Raw genomic sequence first — 20876 nt, 5'->3', positions numbered from 1 at the left:
TGAATTTTGAATTAAGAAAATTATATATGATTTTTTCATAAAAATTGTGTATGACAGTTGACAGATTTTTTTACTGACAAGGAAAGTTTTTTTATGACACATTCCAACCTACATTTTATTTTACTTTTAAAAAACTAAAAAACAAATAATATACTCGATTTTATCCTATTTTGAGACTATTATTATGAAATAATTTAAGTAGAATGGCACTTAATACAATTGGAAGGATCTGGATAGGGTTAATATCTATTTTCCTACTTTTAATTAAGTATATTTACATTTTTTTTATTTGTAGTTCATCTAAATCATTACTGTTTCAAAACGTTCAAAAAACGAAACAATTCAAGCCGATTAGGAATTTTAGAAGGAATAAGAAAAGCGTAGAAGTAAAAGAAGAGGCTAAAGTAAATCCGGGTAGTTTAGAAACGCCATTTAGTAATGTTTATGTAGGATCAGCAGATTTAAGCGTAAATAAATTATGGAAACCCTTCCTATTCACAGTTGGAGTAATATATACATAGATATTTCATTTTACTCCTTAAAAACTAATTGTTTTACTAGTTTTCAGGTGCAACATTTGTAGGATGTGCAATTTGGGAATACGAAAACATGAGATCTCACGCAATATCTGCCTTAAAAAGACCAGTTAAGTTTTTTAAGAGAAAAACTGAATTTGCTGTCGAAAGATCGGTAACAATAGCACCATTATAAAAAGAATTATTATGAAATACAGTTGAAGATTATTAAAACACAATTACTTTTTCAGAATGTTGTAGTAAAGGAAGTTAGAGCATGGTGGAATTCTTTAACCCCTGGACAAAGGGTTTTTGTCCCTATATGCGCCCTAAATATCCTAGTTTTTGCAGCTTGGAGGGTTCCAAGATTACAACCCTTTATGTTACACTATTTTGCCTCAAATCCTGCAAGTCCTAACCAGTGTATACCGATGATTTTGTCAACTTTCAGTCATTACTCGCTTTTTCATTTGATGGCTAACATGTATGTCCTTCATAGCTTTAGTACAGGTAAATAATAAAATTAATAAACCAACCCCTCCTCCCCCCTTAGAATATTGTATTTTTTGACATAAAATCTTTCTATAGGTGCTGTTCATAGTTTAGGCAAAGAACAATTCTTGGCGCTCTATTTAAGCTCAGGAGTTATATCAAGTTTCACAAGTTATCTTCATAAAGTCCTTACAAAACAGCCTGGACTATCATTGGGGGCCGTAAGTTAAATATACAGGATGTTATTTTGTAATAATCCAGAGTATTAATTTCTTTGTGTTGCAGTCAGGCTCAATAATGGCTGTGCTTGGGTATGTTTGTACGGAATACCCTGATACAAGGCTAGGCATCATTTTATTACCATTCCTAACATTTTCTGCGGGAACTGTAAGTATAAATCATCTAGTTATATTAAAAATATATTCAATTTAGCTTTTTTAGGCCATAAAAGTAATTGTAGGTCTTGATACAGCCGGTGCTATACTGGGTTGGAGATTTTTTGACCATGCAGCTCATTTAGGTGGAGTTCTTACAGGAATGTAAGTAAAAATCTTTATCAAAGAAACACTGTATTTCATTTAATATCTTCTATTTTTTTTAGTGGTTGGGCATTATGGGGCAACCAAAATATATGGCCAAAAAGAGAACCGATTTTAAAGTACTGGCACGAACTTAGGGGCTCAGTTAAATAAATCATAACTCATGTGTTTTTTAAAGCAGATAATATATTGTAAATAATTTACTGGATACCTACAAAGAAATGTAATAAAAAACTTTTTAATATTTATCAAAACTTTTATTTTAATTTTTCTTCATATTATACGGAACAGCTTAAACTAAATACTTTTTATGGTATTTAATGTGCTCACCTATAAATGAGGCAATATAAAAGTAACTGTGGTTGTACCCATCCCTTTGTTTATAAATAACAGGAACTCCAGATGATTTAGAAGCTTCAACTAGGTTTTCTGGATTGAGTTGAAATAAAAATTGATCGGAAGTACCCTATATACACAGTAAAAATAATCTTGCGTCTGTTTTATACATAAAAAATTGAATCTTATATATACCTGGTCGATAAAAAGTTCCAAAGGAGGCCTATTGTACTTCTTCACCAATTCAGTGGCGTCCCATTGTTCCCAATTACCAGTTTCTTTAGGACCTAAGTACCCTGTAAAAGCTTTTATTCCCCATGGACATACGCTTGGATTACAGATGGGAGCAAAAGCAGATACAGATTTGAAAAGTCCTGGATTTTTTAGAGCCAAGATCAGTGCTCCATGACCTCCCATGCTGTATAAATGTTAATTAATAACTAATTCAATTAAAAAGTACCCATTTTAACCTACCTATGACCCATAATAGATTGTTGCGCTGGTAAAACATTAAAATTTTTATTTACTAAATCTATAAGCTCACTAACGATGTAGTCATACATTTTATAGTTATTTTTCCATGGGTCTTGTGTGGCGTTCAAATAAAAACCTGCACCTACTCCGAAATCCCACGATTCTGAGTCCCCAGGGATATTCAAACCTTTCGGAGATGTATCAGGGTTGATAATTATTACCTCTTGTTCAGCAGCGTATCTCTGAGCACCTGCTTTTTCAATAAAGTTACTTTCTGAACAGGTTAAACCGGAGAGCCAATAGATTACTGGTAATTGTTTTTCGCTGGCCTGAGACGGTATGTATGCTCCAAATTTCATTGTACAACCCAAAGTTTTCGATTCATGACTGAAGACTTTTTGAAGACCCCCAAAAATCTTGTTTGCGGAAATTTCTGTTAAAGCCATCTGTTAGAATACCTTTATTATACTCTTGGAATATTATATTCTTAATTATATAATGTAAACAGTGGCTAGAACTGAGAAAAAATATAATGCAAAATAACTCAATATTGATCGATAGCGATTTTAAAAACTGCAAGTGTAGTGATATTTTTATAATCTAAATAAACTTTAAAAACCAATGTCAAAAGTTCAAGGAAAAGATAACAAAAATTATAAATCAATCAAAAAATTGAGTTCTCTTTTTAGAAAAATTTAGAAAATAAAAATATTTTTATTTTTTTTTCATTAAAATCATCACCAGATGGCGCTCTAAACAGTATTCCTAGTGATGGGAAAACATATCGATAAATCAAAATTATCGATATTTTTCTAAATTCTCCTAAATTTTCTAATATAATTATTAGGGAGTTTTCGTTGCTTACAAATTGCAATTTCGGTTAACGCTAATTGACAACTTTGACATTTCAATTTCGATTATCGTATATCGTAACCGCTAGCTGCCGATATTTTACGGACGTTCTAGGTTGAACTCCCCATAAAGTTCTGCTTAATATTCGATGTTGTTTTCAAACCCTTCCAACAGCATAGCATCCTCCAAATCCGATTCATCACTAGAGTCCAATAAAATTAAATTGTCCATCCTATATAGCGATACCCAATAAAGTCATATAAAGCACTTTCAAATCAAACAACAATAAAAAAAACAAAAATCAAAACACTACGCTACGGGCTGTGCTCAGCTGTCAGTTTTCGGTTATCGTATCGTATGTCGGCTCCGAACCGATGAACCGAAAGTCCGAAAACTGTTTTTTTATCTGTCAAAATAGCGGTTATGGTTAAGTATCCGTTAACCGTACCGTTGAATTTTTTAAAGCAACGAAAACTCCCTCCCTATTATGTTTCTTGGAGGGTTTATAGATATATAAAGTGCACTAAACTCTATTTTTATTTAAAATACCATTTCAAAATTACAAACATTACATTGACAACTAAACTTATGACATGAGCTTCACCATTTTTCAGGTATTCACAGGTGGAAGTGTACTCCGATAAATATATAACAATAATCATATAAATTCTCAAATCGAAAACTCTTAAAACGATATCGCCAACTTAAATAATACAAAATTTAATTTTTAAAAAAAAAATTCTAAGTATTTTATTATTTTTCTATTCATTTTCAGTACGAAACTATTGAAAATGGCGCAATGTTGCGTTAATTCTTGGTAAATTTGGAAAATAAAAATATTTTAGTTTTTGTTTCAGCAATATCGCCACCAGATGGCGCATATTTAGAGATGGAAAATTATATCGATAGGTAAAAATTATCGATATATATTTTCAAATATCATATATAATCTTTAACTCATATAAATTTTCAACTCGAAAACTCTTAAAACAATATTATCAACTTAAACAAAACAAAATTCAAATTTTAAAACAATTTCCTAAGTTTTTTATTAGTTTTCTATCCATTTTAAATCTGAAACTAAAGCAATGTGATCAGAAGGGAACACCACGCTTGGAATGGCGCTATTTTGCATTAATTCTTCGTCACTTGGTAGAGGAACCACTTGCCGCACTTCTAACGACGATTTATCGTAGTAAATATAGTCCAAACAGTCGGCAAAAAGTACAGTAAAGTTCGTATACTTTGGGGTACCACATGCGCTTCCTAGTTTAAAACTTTGATGCACGTCTATGTTTTCAATCTTTTCTTCTTCATCTATAACAAAAAAAAATGCATTAAAAATGTTTAAAATTTTCAACTTTTTGTGGACTTACTGCTACTGTAATCTACAAAGTTCCCTGGTACAAAACCTGAAGTAAATAACTTGTAAATACCACAGCTAGGAACACTATTGAAGTCTCCACAGAATATCAGAGACACCCTTTTCCCCAAATACTAAAAATCACAGTACAACCATAAATTTTAAATACTACACCATAATAATTATTAACAAACCCTTTCCCGCAACTTTGCAGCCATATTTTCCAAGTATTTTATAGCCAAGCATCCGTGAATTAGCCTGATATGATCAGAATCAGGATGGAAATACAGATGAATGTTAGCTACAAGAAGAATTTCATCATGTTCCAAAGAACCTAAGACGTTCACTTGTAAAGTGGTACTTCTCGCTTTTATTCTATCGAGAAGTTTAGAATTCTCAGATATTTTATTACAGATATCTGCAAAAACTGGTTCTTTGTCTAATCTCTCTGAAAACACAAATTTTTCGTAGTCTAAGTGAACGAATCTTTGATTATTGTAGAAAAATGCTAATCCTTCGGCTACTTCATTGCCTTTTAAGGTAAGAGATCCACTATAATTATAATGTGACAATGTTGGTTCAAGATCATAAGTAAATACCTTTTTGTCCACCTCTTGCAAGCAAATTATATCCGAATTATAACCTACAATATAATGTTTTAACATTTGAATCATTTTTTTTCAAAATCTTTACCTATAATTTCCTTCATAAATAACTGCTTTCTATAATTAATATTTAATGCATAAGGTGGACAGTAAGGGAATAAAACTTCCCTAGTATAATCAGAATCACAGTATAAATTTGCTAATAAATTATAAGTCATGACACGAAACCTAGAAAAAATAAGTGAGGTTATTAAAATTTTTTATTCAATTTAAATACATACTCTTTTCCTGTTGCTCTTTGTTTGGTAAATGCATGTCTTCTCTGAAAGGGACATTCACCAGGTCCTGCTTGAATTTGACAGGAACTTACGCTTTCGACTATAGGTCCATCACTGTCTTCATTTTTGGGGGTGCAAGTTAGTTTTAGATAGTGATTAATATCTGAATTGTTAGGTATGTAAATGTAATCGTTTCCTACTTGGGTCCAATTAGTTTTGTCTGTTGATTTATACCATAAAAATTCACTGAGTTCTTTGTTGGTAAACTGAGTCTCCAATTTGATTGGGTAAACTGGAAAGTCAGCAATGATTGAATCTGGTAACTCAAGGGATTCAATCCAAGGTGAGTTTACAACAATGTTATATTTCTTCTCGTTAATACACAGAACTAGCTTGGTGTGAGGTAAAAAAATATCTCCGCATACATTACTTCTTGGAATTTCAATATTGTCCTGTACCAGTAATGTTTCTATACTTGGAGAAGACTCTGTTGGGACCTCAGGTGATTTCTTTCTTTTCTTTTTCTTCGAAACAACTTTTTCTACACTGCTAGAAACCCGAGTTAAGAATGTGTCTACGTCTTCTGAGAGTTTCCTTGAAAAATTAAACACCCTCTTTACTGTAGGTTCTTCTTGTTTATACTCGAAGGTGAATTCGAAATGCTGACCGTCGTCGCACTGCCTCAAATAAGCTTTATTCATACTGAATAAATACCCTTTAGTTTTTTGCGAAAAATATCTGCGTTGTGCTTGAAAACTCACGATTTTTAGAATGTTTAGTCCGGCACACATTTTACATTATCTAAGGTTAGGCGAGTAAAATTGAGTAATATTTATGTTTCTTTTTGTTAAATTATGTTAACAAAGCCATTTAATATCAACAGTTATCGTTTTCTCCCAGACATTTTACACTGAAAAAGTATTTTTAATTGAAAATTTCATGTTTTTCTTTGAAAAATTAAAAGCTACTCTAGCGCCATACTCATTTCGTGTCGTTTTCCGGAACTACAACTGAATAAATCATATATAAATACAAGTATCATATATAAATTTAATCGCAAAAATATGCTTATATACAGAGTTATTTTTAAGGAGTTGTCAAACTGACATTTAATGACATTGACATTTCGTGTTGCGTTTGGTTTCGTGCTGTTTGTTCTATATCATTGTTTTATTTGTTTATATTTTCTCATATTTTAACACGCAGAAATGATTATTTAGTGATTGAAACTACCGTAGAGTAGTCGCCGAACGTTAAGATGAAGTTGGTTTTCGCGTTTCTGTTAATTTTCTACCTCAAAAATGCACACGGGGCTCAGCAGCACGGTTCGACCAAAATCAGTTACGACGATGCTATCCCTCATCACAACAAATGCCAGCCTATTACCGTTCCTTTTTGCAAAGGAATTCCTTATAATGAGACCATTCTACCGACGTTATTAGGCCACAACACTCAAGAAGAGGCTGGACTGGAGGTTCACCAATACTTTCCTTTGATTAGTGTAAACTGCAGTGTTGACATACAGTTCTTCTTATGTTCAGTGTTTCTGCCTGTTTGTACTATCTTAGATCACGCTCTTCCACCTTGTCGTTCTTTGTGTTTGCGCTCCAAAGAGGGATGCGAGGGTCTCATGAGCAATTTTGGCTTTCACTGGCCTGAATTCTTGAATTGTGATAGATTTCCTGACAACTCTCAACCAGAAGTGCTTTGTGTCGGGGAGAACAAACTCTCGGCCCCTTCAAGTACACAAAGTTCCAGTGCCTCAAATTCCAACCAACGTACAAACAACTTCCACGTGCCTCTGCATGGTAAAAATCTGGGATTCGTTTGTCCCGAACAGTTCAAAGTTCCTCCAGATCTAGAGTACAGTTTCAGAGTGAAGGATAAAGTTGAGAAGAATTGCGGTGCTCCATGTCATATGATGTTTTTTAATGAAAAAAAAATACAGTTTTCTAGGGTATGGGTGTCAATATGGTCAGTTCTTTGTTGTGCTAGTTGTTTCTTTACTGTAAGTACCTTTTTGATTGATACTGATAGGTTTAGGTATCCAGAACGCCCAATAATATTCTTGTCAATTTGCTATTTTATGATAGCATGTGCCTATTTGGTAGGGTTCTTTTCTCAGGACTCTATAGCTTGTAGAGAGCCCTTTCCATCGAAACATGGAAATATAACTGTCAGTACTATTACTCAAGGCACCAAACACGAAAGTTGTACCATTTTATTTATGATAGTGTATTTCTTCAGTATGGCTAGTAGTATTTGGTGGGTTGTTTTGACTCTTACTTGGTTTTTGGCTGCCGGTTTGAAATGGGGACATGAAGCGATTGAAGCTAATTCACAGTACTTTCATTTAGCGGCATGGGCAATACCAGCTATAAAGACTATTACTATTTTAGCCTTAGGAAAAGTTGATGGTAAGTGATATACCTATATTTTTTTAGTAATAATAAACTCTATTAGAAATAAACATACATAAGCTTATAAAAAATAAAAAGGAAAAATACGTGTGATAATAAGTACGACCCTGATGACTAAACAAAGAAAATATTTATGCTACTAAAAAGAATAACTCCAAGAAAGCAATAATAAAAAAAAATCAACGCTGATATGCAAGCAATTGAAACGAAATTATGTTAAAAAATGTCTCTCTACAATTTCCTGTCTGACAATGTACCGTTTGTGTCCGGGAAGGGTTCATAGTTTCATAGTTGTCGATTTTCGAAAGAAATCAGTACATGTATGTTATTTCGTATATTTTTCATTTTATTGATTTTATGGAAAGCACTGTTCATTAAAATGTTGTATCCTATGTTATAGGGCTTGTCTCTCTCTACAATTTCCTGTCTCACAATGTACCGTTTGTGTCCGGGAAGGGTTCATAGTTTCATAGTTGTCGATTTTCGAAGGAAATCAGTACATGTATATTATTTCGTATATTTTTCATTTTATTGATTTTATGGAAAGCATTGTTCAATAAATAACATTTCGTATTTCATTTGGTGTTATAACATGAAAGTTCTGTGCTGCAAATTATGATGTACAGGGTGTTTCAAAAAACATGTGCCATCTCTTGTGGGGAGATTCCTCACGTAAAAATAAGATTTATTTTTCATATCAACATAGGTCCGATTCTGCTTTGTTTCATAGCTACAGGATGTTAAAATCTTATAATCTTTCGATTTATTATAATTTTAACTTTATGATAAAAACTTTAACTTTGTGATATGTTAATGTTAAGGTTAGGTTTAGCTATTTTACTATTTTCTGTCACTGTATTTTTTTTATATTGGGCAATTATTGTCCGTTGATAAATAAAAAAATAAAATAAAATAAAATTTTTTTCTAAATACTATTAGTGATTCAAATGAAATTTTGAGGGTTAAAGTTACTATAATTGCTACATATTTTAATTGCTAAAAAGTGTTGATAAATTCATCAGGGACGTGCATATGGGTTATCACTGGAATATTTTTCAAAAAAAAAACATGTGCGCCACTGTCGTTTTTTCTTTTGATATCAAAATTGTGTAAACCAGGTGTAAAAGTGTAAACTGTTAAATGCCAATTAAAATATCTCTTGATATTTTGTCGAATTTAGCCTCCTTGATGAGATAAACGCAATTTTATTAATCACAATTAATAAAATTATAAAAAAAATATTATTTATTTTTCCTATTAGTCCAACCTACAGCAATTTCAAATAAAAAAATAATGGTATAATTTTATTAATCACAAATAATAAAATTAAAATGAAAATTATTTTTAAGCAACCTACAACAATTTCAAACAAAAAAATTGGCGCCGGGAGGCACGTATAGCCGCCCATACTAAAATATGTTAATATCTCGAAAACTGCGACTTTGACTGATTTTGATGTTATTACAAATTTTGTTGCAAATATTATTCCTAATCTTAATTTGAAAACCGCGTTTCGCTAGCTACTGTAATTTTGGAGTTACGATTTTTTAAAATTTTTAACCCCCTCCTATACCCCCTTACCAACCCCTCACCCCCACCAAAAACTAATGGCCAGATTCTCGGGTGCCACAGTATTTTTGTGCCAAATTTGGTTAAAATCGGTTCAGCGGTTTTTGAGTTATCGTGTTACAGACGGACAGACAGACAGACACTACAAAAATATTTTGTATTTAGGTCATTTATGACCCAAATAACTCATTTTGAGTTAAATTAAAAAAACTTTTTATTGCCGATCCTAATAGCCTACCATACCTATTGGTATGGTCGGCTAAAAATAATGGTATTTAAGATAATTACAGAAAACCTAATTTTAAAAAATTTAAACCTCTAAAACTATGCATTTCCATACCCATGTTTATAGGAACTTTTTTCATATTTTTTTTTTGTTGAGGAATCATTCAAAATCATTTAAAACTTTTGCAAATTAATGATATTAATTTTTTTAAGGGTTGCTATATAAATTATAAATTTGGGAATTTTTTATTTTTTATTAAATTATGTATGTACTTAATCATAATTCTTTCTTGGAAAAAATTCTACTTTGTTGAGAAAATTCTACTTGAAAAAATTACGATAAAACAGTTTCTGTTGAGACTATGGAAATTATACAGGGGACATTTCTATAAAAATCATTAATTTCAGGTGATATTCTCAGCGGAGTGTGTTATGTTGGAATATGGAACGTGGAAGCAATGAGAACTTTTATTCTCATCCCATTGGTCATCTATCTGATTATAGGAACCGCTTTTTTGACCAGCGGATTTGTCTCTTTGTTCCGTATTCGTACAGTGATGAAACACGAAGGAACCAAAACGGAAAAATTGGAAAAGCTGATGATAAGGATAGGAATATTCTCGGTGCTTTACACTTTACCTGCTTTGATCGGTAAAAAATATATTTTTTCGTTTTTCTTTTCAAAAATATTTTTTTTTACAGTTATAGGATGTCTGTTCTATGAAAGTACTTACTTTGACGACTGGATGGCCACTTGGTGGACTGATATTTGCAGGAATACAAAGTATTCAGTACCTTGCCCGTTGCCAGGTAAATATTTTTTATTATTTATACAGGGTGGCTCGAATTCGACGCTCATCATTGGGATTTCGGAAACCGTAAGAGATACAGAATCGGTTAAATGGAGGCAAAGTTGCGCAATTTGATGCTCAATAAAATGCCGTATTGCATTTTGAAAAATTCCAAATACTTCCGAATATATTCCAAAAAAAAACGGAATTTTCAATTTTGTTTTCTATTGTTTCCTGGCTTTATTTGTTAAGATAACTTAAAATGAAAAACACTTTTTCATGGCCACTTTTTCTGCTCTATAACTCTGTGTGATTAAATATTGACTCTGACGTTTCGGCTTCTGGCGACCACCATCAACTTAATTTTTTTAAATACAGACCTGATTTTTTTTCAATTTAATTAAATTCTTTCATCATCCTTAAAACACTATATATAGTCACTTTGATATTTGCCGACGTTTCGTAGAGAAAATTCCATCACCAGAATATTTTATGCAACGAACAAAAAAAAATAAAATAAAAAATACAAATGCAATACGGCATTTTATTGAGCATCAAATTGCGCAACTTTGCCTCCATTTAACCGATCCTGTATCTCTTAAGGTTTCCGAAATCCCAATGATGAGCGTCGAATTCGAGCCACCCTGTACAGTGTGAGAAAATTAGATTGAGTAAAGTTCATTACAATCTTGTTTGTTTTTGGTTTAGAAAAATTTTAGGGAATGTTATGATACACGGTTTAAAATCATTTTTGAGTATACAGGGCGCTTTAAAAAAGCGTGGTGTGTGTAACATACGGTAATTGATTGCAAAACATTTTCCTATATACGTCATCAATCATATCGAAATTGACACTAATAAATTTGACTAAATGAAGTTTTGGTAAAAATGTTTAAATTTGTTGTATAATTTAAGTTACCATGCAGCTCTTCATTTTACTTTATAGAGCAAATGATTGTAACAGATATTTTATTTAGATTAAAGCTACAAAAATTAGTTTAAACCGAATTTTATTATCGCTATGTTGATCACATTGCGCCGTGTTCAGCAACGTTGTCGTTTATTATTTGACAATTATCATAATGTCAGTCATTATTTTGTATAATATTATGGTGTTGTTGAATCTTTTTAGTAATTCTCGTTGTTTGCCTATTTTCATAGTTTTTTTTTAAATTGTTGTTTTAAGCACAAACAGTTCTTTTAAGAACTAAATTTTCGAGTTTCTGTATTGCATTTTCTGAAATTGTATGTTGAAAATATGCCAAAGCATATAAACAGTCGAAGCAAATAGCTTGTAACTTCCGTGATAAACTATTTTGAACAACAACGTGACAATAAAGGTTCTTTATTATCCTTGACTGCTTTCCCATTCTTCTCTTATCGGGATGCGAATCCTTATCTTTTCTCCAAAATCATGTTTGGTGAGCATATAGTCCGTTTTCTGGTCTAGCATATGTGGACTCGTGTTCATGGGAAAGCAACCGAGTAATGAACACTCAAGAGATAGCAGTCTACACAGATGCTTCCGTAAATTCAGGGGGCACAGGTATAGGCATCTTCTCAGAGAAACTAGACATCCGACGATCTTTGAGGCTATCGGATGGCTGTAATGTTCTACAAGCAGAGGTTTACGCCATAAAGGAAGCGGCTAGTTGTATACGAGAGAAAATTGCTGATACACCAATAGGGGATATAGTGATATACTCTGACAGCTTGGCCGCTTTAAGAAGCATCACCATGCAATCAGTGAGATCGAAAACTGTGATGGAATGCCGAGAAGCGCTGTCCTGGCTGCATCGGGGCGGGGCTACTCTGTGCTGGGTGCCAGGCCACAGCAATGTGGTGGGCAATCAGGAAGCAGACAGACTCGCCAAAGACGGGGCCAGGGGAGAGGCCGTGGCAGACGACCCACCACTTGTGACGATCAACACACTGAAGGAGGCTATAGGAACTGCCATCAAAGCCAAGCAGCAAGAGACGTGGCAACACCGTGAGGACTGCACTACAGCTCGAAGACTATGGCCAGTGGTAGATAGCAAAAAGACAAAACAACTACTAGAGCACAAAAAGGACCTAGTACGCATAATTGTAGGTGTCGTCACTGGAAACTGTCCCACGGGTGTAAACCTCGTAAGATGGAAAGTTTCCGACGACGACTACTGCAGAGAATGCGGAGAGGAAGAAGAAACCATAGAGCACCTGCTGTGCCACTGTCCGGCACTGGAATACCGACGCTTTAAAACTTTAAAACTTTTTTTTGGGCAAGGTTTTTTGGAGGACTAGAGGAAGCAGCAGAAGACAACATCAACGACATCGGGAACTTTGCAAAGAGCTGGAAGTGCTTTAATGCAAAAAAAGAATGAGAGGAAGGTTTGGTAAAACAATACAGGGGTATCGCAATGAGCCCACGGCCTCCGAGTGAGGGATCAAATATGATTCTAAACCCCAGCAACCTAACCTAACCTAACCTTATCCTTGACTGAGTCAGAGAGATCATTATACCACTTTCAAAGTTATTTCTATGTTAGTTTTTAGTAAATTCTGTGATTATTACTTAGTTTGTGCATTAATTGTACCCTCTTACTTGTTATTGCCACTTGTGGTGTTGTAAGATGTACATCAATAAATAAATAAATAACCCATAATAACGTTTAGAATAATCTTCACAATGGAGTAGTTTTTGCCAATGTGTAATAAGTAAAATAAGCTATAAAACAAATAAATGAATTAATTGCTAAAATATTAATTATTAAATTAAAAATAAAACGTAAATATTTTTTTACGTTTCCCAATTTTACATTAAGATTCATCTCATAAATTCATCACAATCCGGCAGCGCTGTCGCCATCGCTTGTCACTCAAAGTTGATCACGTGCATCGGCAATTGTTTTGCGATTTTTGTATGTTTTTTTATTGCCGTCTATGATCTAGGGTCAGGGTTAGCATTTTCATTTAGGCCAACACGTCCTCCATAGATATTTTGAATTTTCAGTGTCACTTAGGATATTTTTTTTTATAGTGAAAAAACAGAAAAAGAGTTATCCCCGTTTTGAAGCCTTCATGATCAAATACCTGATGACGATGATTGTGGGCATCACGTCCAGCGTGTGGATATGGTCGGGCTTCGGGAAGACCGTGCACAGCTGGAAGGTGTTCTTCAACAGTCTGAGAAGACGACGCGTCGAAGCCTACGTGTGAACCAAGCTTTAGTCTCGTTCGTAAGCAATTTTTTTTAATAAGCTGCAATATTTTTTAAACTATAACTTATAGCAATTTATTGATGTTTTTTTTTTAAAAGAAGTGAACAGTAGGGTTTAGGATACATAGCGAACAAGGGAAGACAGTATCTGTCAAATTATATTATACAGGATGATCCAAGTTTTTGTAGTTATCTTTTTGTTTCCAAAGAAAAGTTGCTTTTTTGTGTCGTTAAAACTGGACCACCCTGTATATAGTTGGTAAAAAAACCTTTTTTTCGACTACACACAAGGTTTTACTTGATACGTTTTGACTGAACGGTTAAGACTGACAGGCAAAACGTTATGTATAGACTTGGCTTTAGGAATCTGACATACTTAAAAAAAACAAATAATCTTTTTTTTTTTGTTTTTTTTTCGCAATACTAAAACAAAATCACCCTAGAATTAAGTATATCCAATAAAACAATAATAATTAGATAATCTTAGACTATCTTAATTATTTTATTTTTGGATTAAATTTGAAGTTTAAACAGGTGATAAGTCCGTGTTATCTGAAGCAGACATCAATAGTACTCAAATTATCCTTAATTGTTTTTTATTATCAGTATTATATTAGAGATATTATTCTTTATAGTTTATATGCCTTTTTACTTATTTTATTTGACTGTAAAATCGTAGGAATGTTTAAAAAATTTCTACAAAATGTGTAGAATCTCAATAGAAATGAAGATATTAAGAAAAAACATTAATCTGTGATAGCACAATTGGTTCGTTATAAATAATGTATCCGTGATATTTTTGATCAAAAAGGATTTTTTTAATATACAGTGGGTACAAAAAATTACCTGTGTATATGTTTTAATTTCCTATAAAAATTTCTCAGAAATGATAATGATTTTACTGAATCTCAGAAAACATTTGTATGTTTTTACCGAAAACTTTTTAAGTATTTTTTTATACAGGGTGTTTCTTAAATAAGTGGTCCCCCATAAACACGTCCTTGAAGTTTTTTGCAATAAAATGAAAATTTTACTTTTTTCGGGAAATTTTAAAAAACTTTTCAGAGCCACAGGTTCATTCTCCTGATATTTCTCGACAGTGTATTTTGCTTTGCAGTGTTTTTTTTTGCTTTGCAGTGTTGCACTTTGCACCACCTCTTACGTTACCCACATTATGTAATTTATATTTTTAAGTTTACAATAATTTTAATTTTCTACAAAAAAAATAGATAATAAAGTTTCGCAAGTTGTTTTATGTTAAATGTATACTTTCTTTTTGAATTGGCAACACTGGATGTCAAATAAAAGATTGCCGATAGATACCGGAGGTTCTCAAAATGTAGGCTTAATTGAATGACTTGGTTTTGATTATTTTCAATTTATTTATAATATGCTTTTCTTGTCCATCCCTACCACCACTTTAAAAAACTAGCAAATATTTAAGAAACACCCTGTATATTACGGAAAATTAGACCAGTTTACTCTTAACCTATTTCACATTTGTGAGCTCCCCTGTATACAAAGCCACGTATTTATTATTATTTAACAACTTTATTAGCAATTTTATAAAGATACAGAAATTTTGTCATAAATAAAAATAGGTAAGTTAATTTTGAAAAAATGACGAGCCAAGTAATGATATCTAGAGCTTGACCTCGCTAAAATTAGCATCGATTGTCTTTCCCTAGCATTCTATGAAACCGTTTTTTGTTTCTCTTATATTGAATAACTTGTTCGCTATGTACAATAGAATTAAATTTTATTTTAAATCGTTTCTTATAGTGTTTTGGTGAATTTTTTCACTAAATGTACTAGGCAATGCCTTTTTGTGACCCAACCTAGCTAAAAATGTTGGTTATAACAATTTAATATGAAACTTAGTGCAAGAAAATCAATACAAAGTCGATACAATTTATTTTAGTTTTTTAAAAAAGCTAATGATGTTCAGGCTATTCCAAAGAAATATTTAGATGTGGATAGCGCAATTTTTTTATACTGGCCAGAGTATTATATGAAATTATTATTTTTAATAATTCTGGATATGTACCGATTTGTATTATTGTTCGTTTGTAAAAAAAATAGGTGCTAACAAATTAAATAGTCATGATTAACCCTGTATAAATATACATCTGTTTAGTAAGCGAAATCATATAGAAACCTAGAAAAAAAATTCTTTAAAATTTTACATAACTTTTGAGTGCCACCGGGTTATTCTGATTAGGTTAGCTGTGTTGCCAAACCATACATTAATTTTAGGAGTTTCAAGAAATTATACTAGACTATTATTATCTGTAAATCTATCTACTTCATTTATTTAGGATTCACCACAGATCAGTAGTATTGTATTATTTAATTTGTTGGCCACCTATTAGTGTTATTTCTAAGTATTTAAACATATTCTGCTGTCCCTAGTTTAGTTTTTAAGTCTTTTTTAATCAAAATTTTGTTTCAATCCCCGAACAATATACAGGGTGTTTCAAAAGATTAAAGAGCAATTTGTTTATCAGAGTTTGAGAAAAAAGATTTTTTTTTAGTCAGGTATAACTGAAATGTATCAGAATACTTTTTAAGTTTAAATTATTTAATACAGATTAAATATTATTCTACGATAAATTATACAATACTCTGTATAAAAATCATAAAAATAATAATATAATAAGTAAATTTGAACAGTTTGTAATAATAATAAATAATGTTATTATGCCTGTTGATATTTTTGAATCACACAAGAAATTTTTCATTTATTTTTTTTACTTAACATTGAAATACCCTGTATATTTCCCTAATAATTTATTACTCGCATTTATTCACATAATTTTACAGGGTCTACCATATAAACAGCTATTTTAGTTGGCGTTTTCCCTTCATTATGCTCATATATTTTTTTGTTATCATTTTATCACTAGCATAGATTAACAAAAGTATTTTTTTTTCTATTTTGCTTTGGCAGCGTTTTTTTTAACACAAGTATCTGTGCCATTCTATGACGAATATTTCGTCGACTATATAGAAAACATGTTTTTTATACTTTATTTTATACTTAAGATTAGTTTTAGGTACATTTTATAAGAAAAATAACCATAAAAATACATTTTTTTATTATAGTTTTATACTCATATCCGAACGCACAAAGTATATTGTCTAGATTCCTTATTTTATATTTAAAAAAGTCGTAGTTTTTCCCGTTTGTATAATGTTTATGAATATTATATTGTAGTAAATTTTTTGATACTCCTGTTATTTTTCTATGAAAATGTTGTATACTATTTTTGTATGTGTATTTAAGAGCTTTATATATGTTATGTATAAGCGCCGTTTTGTCCATATCTTTTACCTAAGAAGTATATATCAAAAGTATCCGAAATTTGCACAGGGCGTTTCATAAATAGTGGCAAATATTTTTAGGGTTCATAAAAATATTATTTTTGATTTGAAACGTTCTGTATGACTGTTTTAGAAGTGTCAGACCATTTTATAGATATCTAAAAGTAAAAAGAAAAAACATAAAAATGGAAAACAAATCAAAATAATGAAAAATAGCTAGAAATTCTTCATATAAATTAAATAAAATACATTTAAAAGACATGTTTGAAAAAGTGACATATAATGCTGTTTTAATATAAATATTATTATCAATTTATTTCTGTAATCTGTACATTTTTTGTTTTCTCAGTAGTCTGCAAATTTTGTGTTAACGCCCCTTAAAATTTATTTAAGAAAGAAGAAATTTTGAACCTAACCAACAATTCGTGTGGTCTGTTTTTGTTTACACGTTTTGTTTATAATTTATAGTGATTTACAGTAATTTTGTTAAATTATACGAATATTTTCGTTGATTATTGGTTCGAAATAAGTATGACAATGTCCACCGATGAAAATGGGAGTTTTGTAACTCTAATAATCCAGAGTTTAACCATAGTTTTTTTTATTGCAAATAATTAATCCTCATACAATTTTATGACCCACGTATTTTTTTTATTTTACTTCAATTTCATCCCATTTTTTTTAAAATTAATCAATATTAAGAATTTCAAATTTACACTTGCATTCTTTGACATCAGCTATCAAAAGTGTCACAGTTTGCTACCAGGTACAAAGGTAAATAATAACCATTTTTCTAAATGTATTTTAAAGTAGATATAAAATTAATTGTAAAATAAAACTTAAGGAACTATCGAATGAATACTATCGAAACATTCGATAGTTGCAATTCATTCGAATAATTCAATAGCTAGTAAGAAAACATTCGTCGAAAACTATTTGAATAAAAATTATCGAATAGATGCGTCATCTGCCTTGAAATATTGTATTCTAGTAATTCGGCAGCAAAAACCATTCATTTATAAAATTCATTTATTCGTCAGGATCGATTTTAATAAAATATAAACTGGATTTTAGTTGTCGTCCGGCGACGTAGGTTTCTTTCCTAGAAACCCGACAGCCGTCGGTGGCAATGCTAAATAAGAAGCCGGCATCTTTGATTTTTTGCGGAGTCAAATAAAGATAAGGACACATTATTTTTTTTATTGAGGTGCTAGTATTTACACAGAAAATACATTATGAAGGGCGCTGTTGCCATATATTCGTATTAGTTGGTATTAGCAAAGAATTTTATTCTTTAGCATTAGTTAGTTAGGGATAGTATGTCTAATGTTTTGCATTTTTTTATTAATACTCTGTTGTTACACTGCAATAATACTTTTTATTTTGGATGTAGGAAAATTATTTTTAATGTTTTTAAGCAAAGACTGGTTTAATAAATAATAATAACAGTAATAATTTGTTATACCTATTAACAACAAAATTTTAAATCATTTAATTATAAAATTTTTTTTTAAGTAGTAGCAAAATATAAACAACAAATAGAAGTCAAAAGTATTTATATTAGATCGTATTTAAAAATAATATAGTCTCTAAATGGCAACGTTGGTTTATTAAATAATAATAATTACAGAACTAATTTGTTATATTAACAACAAATTTTAAAATCATGAAATATAAACATTTATTAATTTTCTAAGCATGCAGTGTAATGGAAGGAAAATATAAATAAAAAATTACAAATCAAAATTATTTATATTACTTTATATTACTATTTAAAAATAATATTTACTTTTACTGGCATTTACTTTAAAAAATAAATGAAATATTTCTTCGCAAAACACTACATGTAAGAGAATTAGCATAAACAAAATACAAACATTGTTAATTTTTTTTTAAATTGGCACGTGTAAAACTTTCAATTTAATTTTCTCACCCCAAAATTTGAGTTCGATAACCCCATTTACTTAACCACATTACTTAAATATGATTATTAAGTTCAACTAATTCATATTATTAAAACATCTAAAATACAAATATGTATTTTTAAAATTAATTGTAAGTTCATCTCATCTCTCTTAAAAATTGCTCCTACTCAAAATTTCCCATTTAAAAAATTCAATCTTATCTAACCATAATATACCATATAAAATTAAATAATTGAAAGATCGGGCTACGGAAAATCACACAAATTTTCGGAAAAATTTTGACAACTTCGCACACAATCGTCAATTAAAAAAAACTACTATTTTAGTATTTTAAATATTTTAATAAACGCAAAAATATCATAGTATTTACAAGGCGAAGTTATAAAAATTTGGAAGAACTAATAATGCACTGACGCACACAAAAATCAAACGAATACTAAATTTCATTTATCAAAAACATTCGATAGATCGTGGCTCGTGGCGCAACGATAACCATTTAGTCGCACGGCGAGGTTGTCACATATGCTTTAGTATACAACTGAATGAATGATTTTATTCAAATAAAACCATTCGATAGTTGAAATCATTCATTCAGTAACCATTCGATAGTCTAATTCATTCGATAGTTCCCATCGCTAGTGTTTAGTGCTTCGATAAAAATGGCAGTAACCTGTTAATTACAAAAATTTAAGTTTTAATTTCTAGTTGTAAAAAATATAAAAGTAAATTTAATATTGGGGTAATAAAGAATAATCCCACATATAAACGTATTTTTAACGATCTTAATAAAAACAGAAAAATCTAACGTGATTTTAAGATATATGATGTAAATACGGTAGCAGAGAACTAGTCACGGCATAATATTATTCTTAAGAGGCTCGCGCCCTCTGTCAACTATTCAGTCAAATGCTGATAGGTGACGTCACAATTTTCTACGCGTCATTTCAAACCAGTGAAATTTGTATTGAATTTGATTTATTATTTATTCCTTAATTGTAACTTCGTTGCATTTCTTTTTGTATCGAGGGAGAACTTTTTAATCACTTCAATTGAATTTTATATTAAAAATAACTAAAATTTACTATGGTTAAACGCCGGATTCTAATTCTGAGTTAGCAAATGAGCTGTATGCTTTACCTAGACCTAGTTATTCAGAAACTATAAATTTATCGAAGAAAATATGCATAAAAATTTAGTTCCTAGCACACAACCAGAGGATATTGATACACAGGTATAGTTTGAAGTTTATTATAATGCTTTTCTTAGATTTAAATCAAATGTTTTTTGGTGTTTGCGCGATCGTGCGATCCTTAACACTTTTCATCTCGCTAACTCGTGTGTCACAATAAATGGCCTTGAAACTTTACTCCCAGAGCGCGTAAAGATCACTTCATAAAATAAATCTATAAACACAATATTATAAAATAGAGCTAAGTTCAAGTCACAGATTTACAAACCAAAACAAACAGTCAGTAATATTTTACTTTTATATATCTGTAAATTGGTTACTCATATCATTTTTCATTGTATACAATATACAGAATTCAGCCAAACTTACTAAAATTATTACAGAATAAAAGTACAACAACCTATTTGTATATTAAAATCTGTTTTTGGTGCTTTTAAAAATATATTTTCTCCTAAGAATTTATACAGTACATGCGAGAAAATTGAATACAGCGATTTTTCTATATACTACAGGGTCAAGAACAGTTAACCTAATAGGACTGCTCATTCAGCCAAAAGTGTCCGCCAGGTGCATGTGAAAACTACTCGCTTTGTGACGTCATTGTAGTCCTTGTCATGGTTATTAGTCCTTATCCGGCAACTAATAATACACACATGTGCATTATTGGTTGCCGAATGCAAAACGTTCATTATTTAGTTTATTTTTATAAACACCTTATATGTAGGCAGTATAGAAAATTAACTGTATAAATCGTATTAAATACTCGGATAATGCATTTTT

The 20876-nt window shown here is 31.0% G+C and overlaps 4 protein-coding genes across 5 annotated transcripts; 2 read left to right on the top strand and 2 right to left on the bottom strand.

The window, feature by feature from the left end:
- Positions 1-45: 45 nt before the first annotated feature.
- Positions 46-1790, top strand: LOC115878711 (presenilins-associated rhomboid-like protein, mitochondrial). Of its 2 annotated transcripts, none has more exons than XM_030895292.1 (8): positions 46-238; positions 296-506; positions 562-645; positions 767-1025; positions 1104-1228; positions 1293-1394; positions 1449-1546; positions 1609-1790. In XM_030895292.1, exons 1-8 carry the CDS (start codon positions 204-206, stop codon positions 1697-1699), a joined length of 1005 nt encoding a protein of 334 aa, XP_030751152.1. In that variant the 5' UTR covers positions 46-203; the 3' UTR covers positions 1700-1790. The 2 variants fall into 2 exon arrangements, with proteins under 2 accessions (XP_030751152.1, XP_030751151.1); XM_030895291.1 differs by having other exon boundaries at positions 47-238; positions 562-690.
- On the bottom strand, positions 1782-3080 carry LOC115878713 (S-formylglutathione hydrolase). Its single transcript, XM_030895293.1, has 3 exons — positions 2357-3080; positions 2078-2300; positions 1782-2012 (listed from the first exon to the last, which is right to left on the bottom strand). The coding sequence occupies exons 1-3, from the start codon at positions 2800-2802 to the stop codon at positions 1839-1841; spliced, it is 843 nt and encodes a 280-aa protein (XP_030751153.1). The 5' UTR covers positions 2803-3080; the 3' UTR covers positions 1782-1838.
- Positions 3081-4226: 1146 nt separating this feature from the next.
- Positions 4227-6447, bottom strand: LOC115878709 (2',5'-phosphodiesterase 12-like). The gene is made up of 5 exons (XM_030895289.1): positions 5458-6447; positions 5265-5404; positions 4766-5214; positions 4585-4705; positions 4227-4525 (listed from the first exon to the last, which is right to left on the bottom strand). The coding sequence occupies exons 1-5, from the start codon at positions 6243-6245 to the stop codon at positions 4260-4262; spliced, it is 1764 nt and encodes a 587-aa protein (XP_030751149.1). The 5' UTR covers positions 6246-6447; the 3' UTR covers positions 4227-4259.
- Positions 6448-6587: 140 nt separating this feature from the next.
- On the top strand, positions 6588-16364 carry LOC115878710 (frizzled-2). The gene is made up of 4 exons (XM_030895290.1): positions 6588-7871; positions 10077-10319; positions 10371-10478; positions 13479-16364. Exons 1-4 carry the CDS (start codon positions 6713-6715, stop codon positions 13655-13657), a joined length of 1689 nt encoding a protein of 562 aa, XP_030751150.1. The 5' UTR covers positions 6588-6712; the 3' UTR covers positions 13658-16364.
- Positions 16365-20876: the final 4512 nt, after the last annotated feature.

Source organism: Sitophilus oryzae, unplaced genomic scaffold (assembly GCF_002938485.1).
Source record: "Sitophilus oryzae breed Bouriz unplaced genomic scaffold, Soryzae_2.0 scaffold_1521_pilon_pilon, whole genome shotgun sequence".
NCBI classification, from domain to species: Eukaryota; Metazoa; Arthropoda; class Insecta; order Coleoptera; family Curculionidae; genus Sitophilus; species Sitophilus oryzae.
Note: the sequence above shows the minus strand (reverse complement) of the source record. Positions and strands in the feature narration are given on the sequence as shown.